The sequence below is a fragment of the Citrus clementina genome, unplaced genomic scaffold (assembly GCF_000493195.1).
Source record: "Citrus clementina cultivar Clemenules unplaced genomic scaffold, Citrus_clementina_v1.0 scaffold_6, whole genome shotgun sequence".
NCBI classification, from domain to species: Eukaryota; Viridiplantae; Streptophyta; class Magnoliopsida; order Sapindales; family Rutaceae; genus Citrus; species Citrus x clementina.
In genome coordinates, this window is record NW_006262139.1 from 45,523 (window position 1) to 58,629 (window position 13,107).

The window sequence follows — 13,107 nt, forward strand, 5'->3', positions numbered from 1 at the left end:
ACCTCTTATTTTTAACGTGAAAAAATCAATTGTGATGGGTCATATTAAGTAGGCCTTCATGCGAGACATAGATCTAATATGTGACTAAGTGCGTACCCGAAATTAGGTGAAGACCGAAAAATAATTTGATTGAAATTAATTGCTTCTCTTTTCCGTCATGCAATTCAGTTTGAAAAGCTTCCGTATAAATAAATTTTGAGCTTAATTAAGAGGGAAGCACTTATGAAAACTCAAAAAGCACTTAACGTATTTGGGGACAAATAAAAAAAAAAAAGTACAGGAGAAAAGGACATGTTTTATGACATACATTATATATAACTTCTTTATTGACACTCTCCAAGCAAATCCAAAGGAAACTGAAAATATGCATCTCCCTTTAGGCTTCTCAACGCTTCATGGACAAATGATGCACAACAGCTTCTCTTTGGAGCACTCGAAATACTAGTTAACACAATGAAATGCGGTCGATCATCTTCTTCGTCGTGCTTGTAGTCTTCGATTTCTAACCTTCGACGTGATGAATGTTGCCATTTGAACGAGTACAAAACAGCTGTTGCTGTCCTATGTCCCCGCTTTCAGCATCCTTTGTTAGTTCTGGTTCCACAATGACATTATCTGGTTTCAGCTCCTTGTCCTTTCCCCACAGCACGGCATAGAGCCCAGTAACAATCAAAACTGACCCTATAGCCCTGTATCAATCACATAACCACTAATAAGCATAAGCTGAAATAGATCCATTCTTCAGCTAAAGTTTACTTCATATGCAAGAAATCCAGCAAAGCGTTAATTGAGCATAGCAGAAAAGAGTTCCTCGAGCCTAAAACATCTTAATTAATCATACAAGTCATAACAAGCTATAAGCAACTAAATAACATCACAGTAAATATAGAAATAATGAGTTAAAACCATTCCCATACTTACGTTCCAATGAACAATTTCTCTTGAAACAGAGCCCAACTAACAATTGCTACAATCACGAGTAGCAAGGGGCTGAACACGGAGACATAAAGAGGACCTTTGCGTTGAATACTCCATACGATGAGGCAAAAAGCAAGTGCAGAACACACAATTCCCTGAGATTACAAATAGATGGGTGCTTATAGAATAAATCACTGGGATCAGTGGGGCCTTGCAAAACAAGTACTATATTAATGTGAAGTATATACCGAGTAAAGAGCTGATACAAGCCGGATGGTGGCATTCAATTTCCATGCAGCCCGCTTGCGTTCAACTATCAGACCAATCACACTGCACATAATGCTGCTGATGAGACACATCAGTGTGGTACAGGTGTAGGGAGCTGGAAACTTCTTGCTCAATTTTGTCTGAAATTTATCGAACACTTTAAATACAGAACAGACAAATGAATGCATAGATTTCAAAATAAAGAGTACTAACTTGGATTATGACCCACGCTGCCCAAGAAATGGAACTAGCTATGATTGCAATGGAACCCAGAATCAAGTTTGATTTATTCCCAGAATTTTCTTCACTCATTTTCTCGGCGTACTTCCAGTGAATGCTAGAATTCGGTATTCCAAATGTTTTCCCATGATAAAATGACAGTACCATGGCTCCTCCAACACATATTATTGTTCCGAATACCTTGGCCTGTCCTGGTTTGGTCTTGATTGCCACATATTCTTGCCTAGCAAACATACAAAAATTCAAATGACTTACAGATCAAGTTACCTAAGATTTGCAATATTTAATGAATAAATGGGGCACATGACGCGACTAATTCATTACCTGAAAATGACTGCAAGGACAAAAGTGATTGCCGGTAGTATGTTTGTCAATGCACATCCGATTGTTGGAGTAGAATTTTCTAGCCCAACAAAGTAAAGCACCTGGTTTCCGGTCGCTCTTCAGGATTGAACTCAAGGTTAGTTACTTGGGAAACAATTTTGTACTCGTTAAATAGAGGGAATTAATTTGTATTCATAAAAATGAGTTGGAAAATTATCTCAGAGAACATAAAGAGCCTTATCACCTCAAATAGCTACTATAGTACAATAATCATAAGAAAAAAAAATACCTTAGTAACGGTTAAGAATTTAAAACGATAGTTAGGAATCTTCTATAAGTCATAAGTAACAAAATATCAAAATTGTTATACGATATGTACAAATTATGATATATTAGTAGAAAAGATGTTTAAAATGTTCAAAGTTTCACGAATCACTCTCTCTATATATATACACACGCACATCATAATTTTTATGTATAAGTTTGAGAACAGAACACTTACCCAGTAACAGAACATAAGAAAATCTGGAAAAGAATCGGCCATGTGATCTTGGGTCTTGTTTTCCTACAAAAAATATATAAAATTAATTGAGTCAAGCTTTTATGTTTAAAAATTAAAGAAAGTGTATTGTAAAGGCCACATCAGTCACTAATACAACAATTCTCGCATTGGCTAATAAGGTGTGTATTCTTACAAATAAGAAACTAATGAGCATCGATTTTTTGGATAAAACTACTTGTAATGGTTGTGCAAAGTCCTCCTTTAATGCAAATCTCCGTATTTTAAAAAATGACGGCACTTGCGTCTGAGAATGATTATGGTTACAACGGTTATTGATTTTTTGGTTATCAATCGCCAATTTGTATTACACTACTCAAAATTTTCACTAATTCACAGATGTATGATTTAACTCGAGGTTTTTAACATATATGAAACTGAGAAAGTGTAGCAAAAAGCTCATGAGAAACTTTGTGATCATTATAACATATATAACATTTGTACGATAGTCATACACTATTTCTCATTCATACTCAAAATGACAAATTTCAAAATAACAGTTTGTTTGAATTAAGAAAAAATAATTAAACCCAAATTAAACATCAAAAGCAAGTATTAGTAGTAGATAAATTCATTAATTTCTCTTTTTTTTAATCTTTTTTGGTAAGCAGCAATTAATGTTTATTTATGCATGTAAGTATCGCAAAGCACTAATAACAACTAGCTTTTGAATCTTTGACAATAAGGCACTAAAGCTGGCGCTTATAATGACAAACAAATATGCATGAAATGGCAAGCATGCAGTTGCCATTTGTAAAGTCAAATTGTGAATTGCATTCTTGCAAATTCAATGCCATCTGTTTTTCGTATGCTAGCTGGCTCAAAATTACAAAGACAAATGACTTGTCAGCCATGCATGAACCTCTCTATTTATTACAAATATGTATTTTTTATTATTTTCAAATTCAATGACCATTAATGAAACCAAATTTCAAATAGTTCAAAAGAAATTTTAATTTAGGTGATTCAAAATGCAACTCCACATTTTCTCCGAAAAGCAAGAAAATTAAGACCATAATGAAAACATGAGAGAGGGAATAGAGTAATACAAAATTATTAGTGATAAAAAAGGAAAAATAAAAAAGTAAATATATAAACCTCGATTTTGTTGCTCAAATTATGCGGGAACTGTCAAGCTATTGATTTGTTAATAATGGATCTAATTTACTGAAAAATGCAGAATTCTGTAATATGACATTTTCTTATGCTTTCTCAGGAACCAAACAGTAACAAGATTCTTCATTAACCCTTTTTTTTTCCTTGTTTTGGGGGAGTTGTACATTTTATGCAACAGATTTGAAACCCATCTCCATGCATGCATTCACTGTAAAGAAATTTGAAGAAATAATATAAACTTGTACTAATTAATTTGAAAATTAATTTACTCCATTTAGTGAAGTCTAATTAGCAAACAAGAAGGGGAAAAATATTGAAAACCTGCCCAAAATAACATTAAAAACAATAATAATGCATAAGCAAAGAAAAGGATGAGAAAAGTATTGTCTAATTTCTTTTAGAAAGAAAAAAAAATACCATTCAATGAAATAAGCAAAGGGGATGGTGGCCAAGGTTGCAAACATTTGCCGATAAGCAACAAGAACAAGAGGCTTCATGCCGGAATCCAAGGCCAATTTTGATGTAAAATTCATGCCTGCATAGCCAAGTTGCACTGTAACCATGGCCAAAAATGGCATCAAATCATCTAACATTCTCATTTTTCCCCCTCTCTCTTTTGTTCTCTTTTCTCAGCTACCTAGCTAGCTACAACACTAGCTATTTGAGGGTGTTTGGAGAGAGGGAAAGTTAAAGAGAGAAAAGGAAAATGTCGATGCTTGAGCTATATAAAGAGTTGGTCAGAACTTTTGCAACAGAAAATTTGGGAAAGTAAATCTCAAACACTCTACTTTTTATTCATGCAAAGGTTAGAAACCGTTCAAGATTTTTAATTTCTTTCAACACTTGGGCTTTTTTTGCATATATGGGACAAAGGTGTGGCAACAAGCCAATAGCTAGAACACTTCAATACATAAAGAAAAATGAATAAATAAATGAAAAGCTTTTTGCTTTCAGTTTTATCTTGGGGTTGTCAACTTTGGCTATGTACATATACTTCAAGCAACCAAATTGCATTAATTACTACAAGTCAGAAAAAACCAGAAACGATTTTCAGCTAAAAGATTTTACTAGTTATTACAGAAAAATTTACTACCCCTTTTGTCTTTCTCCTTTGATTTGACCTTTGATTTGAGGACAAGCCATTGAGAAAAGTAATTGTAATATATATAGGAAGATTAAAATTCATTTAAGTATGTTTACTAATAATTCTCAAATATTTGTGTTGAGCCCATAGAATTCTCACACAGCTGAATTCTGTGGATGTGATTGTCGCAAGTCACTTTTAATACACAGGAAAAATAATCACTGTGATCTGCAATTAAATTCAGAGGTTTATGGTTGTCTCATAATCAATCATAAATTTGTTAGACTTTACGCAGATAGATTTCTTATGGTGTAGTTTAAATATACTGGCAGAGGCTGTATTTGCCTATATACAGTCATTTTTTTTTTTTGGTTTTATATTTCATTAACAACAAATGATCAATTATATTTTGGTAAAAGTTCATATATGGTAGGAGAATCATGATTCTTAGCCGATATGTTTCGCTTATATTCTATCTTTTTTTTTTTTTTGTGCTCCTTATATATACCTGTGGATATTCTATCCATTTAACTAATTACTATACATTTTACACACATATATACTCGAAATTAAGTTTTTTGTTTTTCAAAAGAGGAAGAGGGCATTTTTTTTTAATTTTTTTGGGTCAAACATGAAATACTTTCTTAAAGCAATATATATATATATATATATATAGATATATATAATTGAATATATGCTATACCACTTAAAAAAATCCTAAAGCAATTGTTTTTGGTCAATATGTTCTAAGGTTTTTATTTCCACTAGTTTGGATTTTTCTAATTTTTGGGTATTTGAGGATTCAACTAATGTTATCTGCAAAAATAAGATATTTGGGTTATTTTATGTGGCACTTTGCTTACATTTTCTTCTTATTCCTTTTTTTTTTAATTTTGGGGAAAGAAATAGGATTGATTTATTAAACTTCACTAGTTTGGATTTTTCTAATTTTTAGATAATTGATGTTCATTTGCACTGCGCAAATTAAGTATTTAATTTAAAGCTTTCTAAAATTTAGAATTTCTTTTTAATCAGTCCGATCGCACAAGTTGTTTCCCCACTTACAAAAAAAAATTAAGTGCTTTACAAGTGTCATTTACAGAATATCTTGTTTCATGAATTCATATGAAGAGAACTTCCCAATATTATCAAGTTTAAAATAAATATGTAATTAAACTCAATTAATTATATGTTACTATTATTGTTAGTTATGAAACATTTAGTAATAAAATGATTTGCAAAAGTTTGTAGAATATAGGACACTAAATCAAAACACTCAAAATATTCTTAAAACGCACTAAATTATTCTTATTTAATAAATGCATTATTATTGTTTCATAAATGATTATCCCACTATTAAACCCCACTTGGAAACACTCTAAGTCAAATTTTTTTTTTTGAAAAAAAGTTTGTTAGGGAGGTAAAAAAGGGTGTTTTGGCAACCTCGAATCAATTTGCAAAACTCATCTCGAGGCCATTTTATGATTAGGGATGGCAAAAATCCCCACGGGGACGGGTACCCTCGGGGATTTTCCCCATTCGGGGAGGGTATGGGGATAATTTCATACCCAATTTCTTATTCGGGGAGGGGACGGGGAAATTTTTTTACCCAATTTCTTATTCGGGGAGGGGACGGGGATGAGATGGAATCCCCATCCCCTACCCATTTCCCCATTTTAATTTTTAATTTAATTTTAATTTTTTAAAATTATTAGTAAATAAATTATAAAATTTAAATTATAAAATTATAAATATTGGTAAAAATAAAAAATATCAAAATATTTATATTATTAAACTTTTAGGCCTAATTAGCTAATTAAAGTTCTAAATTTTTATTTAGGACATTAAAAAGACCGAGTAGATTCTATTAGCCAAACATTTTTTTTTAATTTTGATATTCTTTAAATATTTTAAACTTAAATCTATTTTTTATTTAATTTTAGATGTTATAATTGTCCACAACGAATCACAATTTTAATATCTAATCTAATCTAATCTAATATTTACTTTTAATTTGCTCCGATTTAACTATTGTGTTGTAAAGGGAATAATTCACATTTATAAAGTGCCCACGCCACCATTGAAAAAGTTAATTTTGAATCTAAATTCGATTTTATTTGTAACAATTTTGTATTAGACTATTAATTTGTTCATGATAGTTTGTAAAATAAGTTTGTATCCCTTGCATGTTGCGTTACTTACTAATTTAATGTATGTGACTTTTGTAATAAATATTAATGTAAGATATATTTCGAACTTTATTTTTATTTGAATTTTTTATTTTAATATGATTAACTCAAAATAAAAAAAAATGTATTAGTTATTCGGGGATCGGGGACCCTCGGGGATCCCCTGTTATTATTCGGGGAGGGGATGGGGATTCTCTCAAGTAATTCTGACGGGGACGGGGAGGGGATGGGGACATACGCAAAATATCGGGGATGGGTACGGGGAGATCGGTCCCCTCCCCTCCCCTCCCCATTGCCATCCCTATTTATGATATATAGTAGTTTTCAATCTTGATTCATTAACTTTCTCAACAACAGAAACTATGAGATTAGTGCTTGGAGAATAAAAACGAGGACCACAATCAAGTATTTTGCTCATTTTAAAAACCTAACGAGCTCTCCTTATATTAAAAAATATCCAGACTTACCATTGAAGATTTTCTTCATGATGAGCAAAAAAACCTTCACAGGAGTAGAAAATCCATGTGGAGGTTTTCTACTAAGTCACAGCTGATAATTCACAAGGAGGTTCTTTGCCAAATAGTTAGGGAGTATAATATTAAATCTTAACCACCGGATTTAGGAGATTTGAAAATCAAATTCCACAATGATTAGGGTTCTAATCCCTATAAAAGTAAGTACGCTCATCTACTCTTTACAAAATCAAACATCCATTATTTATTCTATGTTTTATTTATTTTTTTAGATGAAAACTAGAAACTAACTTGAATATCAGAGGATTAATGTTGGCAAAACTCAAAGAAATTCAATCTCTTTCTTCCAAAGGGCTCTCTTTCTCTGAAACAGAAGCCATGAATGAAAGGCGTATGAGTCTTTATGACTCTTTATGTCACCCAAATCTTGGGTGTTCACTTAAATTACTAAGTTCTTAAATAGACAAGTCTTCTTTTTAAGTGTGGTTAGTGGGATAGTTATTTCTTCTGAGGAAGGTGGTTAATCCAACATGAATATGGAAGAACTTATTTGGAAATGTCAAGCTATAATGCTAAAAGAAGAAGAAGAAGACACGGTAACAGTGATTGACAAGATGAGGGCTAAAGGAGTAAAGATTACGACAAATTATTTAGTGGGTAAAATACTTCTAACAAGAGGAGTAAACTTGGAGGGTCTGATATCTACCATAAGACAAGTGTGGAGGTCCATTAAAGAGGCGAAAATAGAGAGCATGGGAAGCAATGTGTTCTTATTCAAGTTCGATACAGAAGAAGATAAGAGAAGGGTGTTAACGAGAGGCCCTTGGCATTTTGACAGAGCGCTGATAGTTTTGTCGGAGCCAAGTGGAATAGGAGATATCCAAAAGCAATCGTTCACCCATGCAACATTATGGGTACAATTCCATAATGTGCCTATAATGTGCATGCATAAGGAAGCCATTCAAGAGCTGGGGGAGAAAGTAGGCACAGTGGAGGAGGTGGATACAGATGAAGATGGAGAATTTATTACAGCATTTGCTAGAGCTCGAATCTCTATAGACATTACTCGCCCGCTAAGGAAAATCATATTTCTCAAACTAGAAGAAGAAATGAAGATTCCAATAGCAGTTTTATATGAAAAATTACCGAATTTCTGCTTTTACTGTGGGATGTTAGGCATCAATACAGAGAATACTTGAAGTATAAAGGACAACCAAAAGAAAAGCTTGCTTTTGGTGACTAGATGAACGCAATCACTCTTGCAGAAAGAGCGAGGCAAAACAAAGCCAAAAACAGAGAAAAAGGGAATCAAGTGCATAATCAGGCCAACACAATCTTCTCCACCACAACACACCAAACCCAATACAACTTGCAACAAAACTCGGATGAAGAAAACATGTCAGAGTTGAACCGACTTAAGCAAAATGAAGAAATCAGCCCAATAATATTAAGCAACGTGGTGGGGGTATATGAGATCTCATTAATGCAAAGGGAGGGAGATTTGCAACAACAGACAACCGGCGACATGGATAAGATTGATATAGTTGGTCTAGAGACACTCATGGGCATAGAAGCGAGAATTGAAAATGGAAAAGAGAGGGAAAAATAAAATGAAGGGGAACCGAATAAGGTGGGTTTAATGGGCCTAAACCAACCAAAGCAAGAAATCTTTCCAGGCCATTTTGATGCAAAAGAAATGGATAATAGGACTAACCAAAACAGGAAAAGGACAAAAGGCAAAAAATGAAAGCTACAAGCAAAAACCATGAGAGTTAAGACAGGGAGCGTGATGGGCTAACTGGAAATAAAATGTTAGGTGGTGAAATTAGATATAAGAGCCTAGAGAAAAAGAAAATAAAAGGGATGAGCCCAATAAATGTTTGATTTGGCATTCACAAATTAGCTCCCTTCAAACCGAGCTTAAGCTGGACGGAAAAGCAACAGAAGAGGTAATAATGGAGAACTCAGGGGAAATGTAGGAGGAAATATTGGCTGAGGCTGGTGACCAACCCCGCCAACAGCCATGAAAGAATTAAGTTGGAACGTTCGGGGTTTGGCGAATCCTTGGACGCTCCTAGAATTGAGAAAAATTCTTTAAATGCACAGGCCCCAAATTTTGTTCTTGAGTGAGACAAAGTTAAGGTCTGGACAAATTTAAAAAGAATACAGAAATCTACATTTTGAAAATGGCTTTGGGATTCGAAGAAATGGAATGAGTGGAGGAGTAGCTCTTTTTTGGGATGCTGATGTGCAATTAGAAATCATGTGTTACAGTAGTCATCATATAGACACGATGGTTAAAAATGGAAGTGGCTAGAAATAGAAGTGCAAGGGGTCTATGGACACTATGACATGAAGAAAAAAAAGTGTACATGGATGTTGCTTAGAAGATTGGCTGGGCTGTTCTCTTATCCTTAGCTGTGCTTTGGCGATTTCAATGAAATCCTATATATTCAGGAAAAATCGAGTGGAAAAAATAGAAATGTGAGTATGTGGCATATTTCAGAAAGGCTATAGATGATTGCAATTTGGTGGATGCAGGCTACACGGGTTACCTTTTTACCTGGTCGAATAGAAAGTTTGGACCGCACTTCATTGAAGAAAGATTAGATAGGTTCTTTTACAACAAATATTTAGGGAATAATTTCTATGATTCAGCAGTAAATAATTTGATAACATGGGCCTCGAATCATTCTTCAGTCCTTATGAAAGTAAAAGAGAAGAGTGCAGTGCCGAGATATGTAAATAAAACCTTCTCATGAGTGCATTATGAAGATATGTGGAGTGCTTATGATGCATGCAAGGATATAGTGAGGCAAGAATGAGCGAGTTACTAAGAGTGGAAAGTTGGAAATCCGGTTCAAATTTTTCATAAAACAACCAAGAGCTCATTGGCTGCTTTAAAGCTTTGGAGCAAGGAGGCCTTTGGGGGCAGACAAAAAGAAAGGGAAAAGTTGATGAAGTAGCAAAAGGAGATTAAGCAGAATTATAAGCATTATGAAGGTGGGGAGGAGAGAACAAGAATAGAACAAAAGCTTAACAATTTACTCATTGACGAGGAGATGTATTGGAAGCAACGATCGAGAGCCGATTGGATTAGAGAAGGGGAAAAAACACCAAGTTCTTCCACTCCAAAGCAACAGCCAGGAAAAAGAAGAATAAGATCTGAGGTATCGTGAATAGCCAGGGGCGAGTGGACTGAAAAGAAAGATGATGTTAAAAAGGAGTTCTGCGAGTATTTTCAAGAGTTGTTCACATTTATAAACCCAACCCAAGCTCAGATGGATACTGCCCTTGAAGGAATGATACTGAAGGTGACAAAGGAGATGAATGATATATTAGCTAAACCTTTCACAGCCGAAGATATTTTGGAAGCTTTAACATATATGTGCCCAACAAAAGTACCTGGACCAGATGGATTACCAGTTGTTTTCTTCCAAACGCACTAGTAATCAGTGAAAGAATGGGTGCTTTCAACATGTCTCCAGATTCTCAACAGCCACAATACCATATGCTCTTTGAATCATACTTAAATTGCCTTAATACCGAAGCTGGCTAAGCCTAAGAAAGTCATAGATTATAGACTTATCACCCTTTGTAACGTAATTTATTGAATTATCACTAAGGCAATTGCAAATAGATTAAAGTCAATCCTTGCTCAAATCATTGCCCCCACTTAGAGTGCATTCATACCCAATTGGCTTATCACAGGCAATATCATAATTGGGTATGAATGCCTCCACACAATTAGGCTTAGTAAAGGCAAGAAAAATGGTAAAATATCTTTAAAGTTAGATACAAGTAAGGCATATGATAGAGTTGAATGGGGATTTTTAAAGGCAACAATGAAAAGGTTAGGATTTTTTGATAGGTGGATATAATTAATTCTAAATTACATCACTACTACATCTTTTTCTGTGCTTATTAATGGAACTACAAATGGATTAATCCAACCTCAAAAAGGGCTACGACAGGGCTGCGCTTTATCCCCTTATCTTTTCATCATATGTGCAAAAGCCTTCTCTAATATGTTGTTGCAGGTAGAAAAAAGAAAGTTAATCTAAGGCTTAAAGTTCAACAAAAAAGTAATCATTTCTCACTTATTATTTGCGAACTACAATTTGATTTTTGCAATCATTTCTCACTTATTATTTGCGGACTACAATTTGATTTTTGCAAAGGCATCAGTTGAAAGTTGCAAGCATCGTAAAGCCATCTTTGAATGATATGTTTCAACATCAAGACAAGTTTTCATCTATGACAAGTCCTCAATGTTCTTTAGCAACAAGATTCTAGAAAGACAAGTAGCTGCCATTACAGATATTTTCTAGCTCAAAGTGGTGTCTAGACACGAGTAGTATCTTGGTCTTCCTTCTATGGTGGGGAGGAAAAAATAGACTTCTTTCATGAAGTGAAGCTTAGAGTAGTAAACAAAATTTTGAAGTGGCAGCATAGGCTTTAGTCTAGTAGAGGCAATGAGGTGCTCATAAAGGCAGTGGCACAAGCTATCCCAGTTTATGCCATTAGTGTGTTTAGGATTCCCGCAGGTTTGTGTGATGATATTCAGAGGGCAGTGCCCAAATTTTGGTGGGGCTCCAAAGAAGACAGGAGAGGTATCTATTGGGCAAGATGGGAGAAGCTAAGCTTTGCAAAAAGCAGAGGGGGCTTAGGATTTAGAAACCTCACCAGCTTTAATTAAGCTCTGGTTGTTAAGCAAGGATGGTGACTGCTGTAGTATCCAAACTCACTAGTAGCCAATGTTATGCAAGCAAGATATTATAAGCAATCTGAGTTTCTCCACACCAAGGTTGGTTGCAACCCTTCTTTCATATGAAGACACATATTATGCGGGAGACAGATTCTACAAAAAGGAATTAGGTGGAGAATTGGAAATGGAGATAGAGTGTAGATTTTTAAAGACAACTGGATTCTTAGGCCAGTGACTTTTAAACCAATCTTCCCATCAAGTTTACACAAATATGCTAGAGTGGCTGAAATGATTGGCTCAGAGAATCAATGAGAGGAAGGCTTGATCTGTCAAAATTTCAGGGAAGAGGATGCAAAAGCAATTATTAAAATTTTATTGCCAAGGGAAGCTAAAGATGATGAAGTGTTGTGGCATTTTGACAAAAAAGGGCAATAGTCGATTAAAAGTGGTTATCAAATTGCCTTTCAATTAAAGTATCCTAACACTCCAAGTTGCTCAGGTAATGTTTCGAAATGTTGAAAGGACTTATGGACCCTAAAGTTGCAGGAGAAAATTAAAATTTTTATGTAGAGAGTTGTCAGAAATCTTCTCCCCATTGCAGAGAACCTGTGGATAAAAAAGATCCCGCCATCCCCAATCTACCGAATATGCAATAAGGATGTGGAAACCATAGCTCACTCACTGTTACATTGCAAAAATGCCCAAAAGATTTGGAGACAAGCCTCTTTCACAATAGAGCTTCATGGCGGCATAAGTTAGGATATTTTGAATATGATGCAGGATTTGTATAAGAAGCTTTCCAAATCTCAGATTGAGCTATTAATAGCTTATTGATAGGCTGCCTGGAATGCAAGAAACAAGAAGATTTTTGAAGGCAAAAAGGTGAACTCTTTGGTGTTTGCAGCCAAAGCAGAAGCTGTTGTAGGAGCCTTTAAGAGAGTGAGAGATGATGGTGACACTGCCCTTAAGTCAAAGTCTAAGCAAGTTAAAAAACGGTGGGGACCTCCTCCTAGTGGAACTTATAAGATAAATGTTGATGCAACCATTCATGAAGAATCGCAAACAGTCGGATTGAGAGTTGTGGTCAGAGAAGTTAATGGCAAAATAGTAATGGCAGTTCTCAAAACTATGCCTTTCAGAGGAGAAGCAAGATACTCAAAAGCCGAAGCAGTAGAATGGGTGTTCAGATTGCAGCAAAAGCAAAAATGCACTCGATAATTGTAGAATCA

The 13,107-nt window shown here is 34.6% G+C and overlaps 1 protein-coding gene across 1 annotated transcript; it reads right to left on the reverse strand.

Annotated features, from left to right (window-relative positions):
• Nucleotides 1-502: 502 nt before the first annotated feature.
• Nucleotides 503-4,023, reverse strand: LOC18039626 (WAT1-related protein At1g09380). The gene is made up of 7 exons (XM_006428171.2): nucleotides 3,842-4,023; nucleotides 2,252-2,314; nucleotides 1,750-1,866; nucleotides 1,399-1,648; nucleotides 1,167-1,325; nucleotides 922-1,073; nucleotides 503-689 (listed from the first exon to the last, which is right to left on the reverse strand). Exons 1-7 carry the CDS (start codon nucleotides 4,021-4,023, stop codon nucleotides 503-505), a joined length of 1,110 nt encoding a protein of 369 aa, XP_006428234.1.
• Nucleotides 4,024-13,107: the final 9,084 nt, after the last annotated feature.

Bases quoted from the DNA above. Each gene is read 5' to 3' on its own strand.
- LOC18039626 (XM_006428171.2), bottom strand. From the start codon at position 4,023: ATGAGAATGTTAGATGATTTGATGCCATTTTTGGCCATGGTTACAGTG. The intron at 2,315-3,841 runs GTATTTTTTTTT...TATTTTTTGTAG, and splicing joins TTTGCTTATTTCATTGAATG to GAAAACAAGACCCAAGATCA. The intron at 690-921 runs GTAAGTATGGGA...TGATTGATACAG, and splicing joins GAGAAATTGTTCATTGGAAC to GGCTATAGGGTCAGTTTTGA.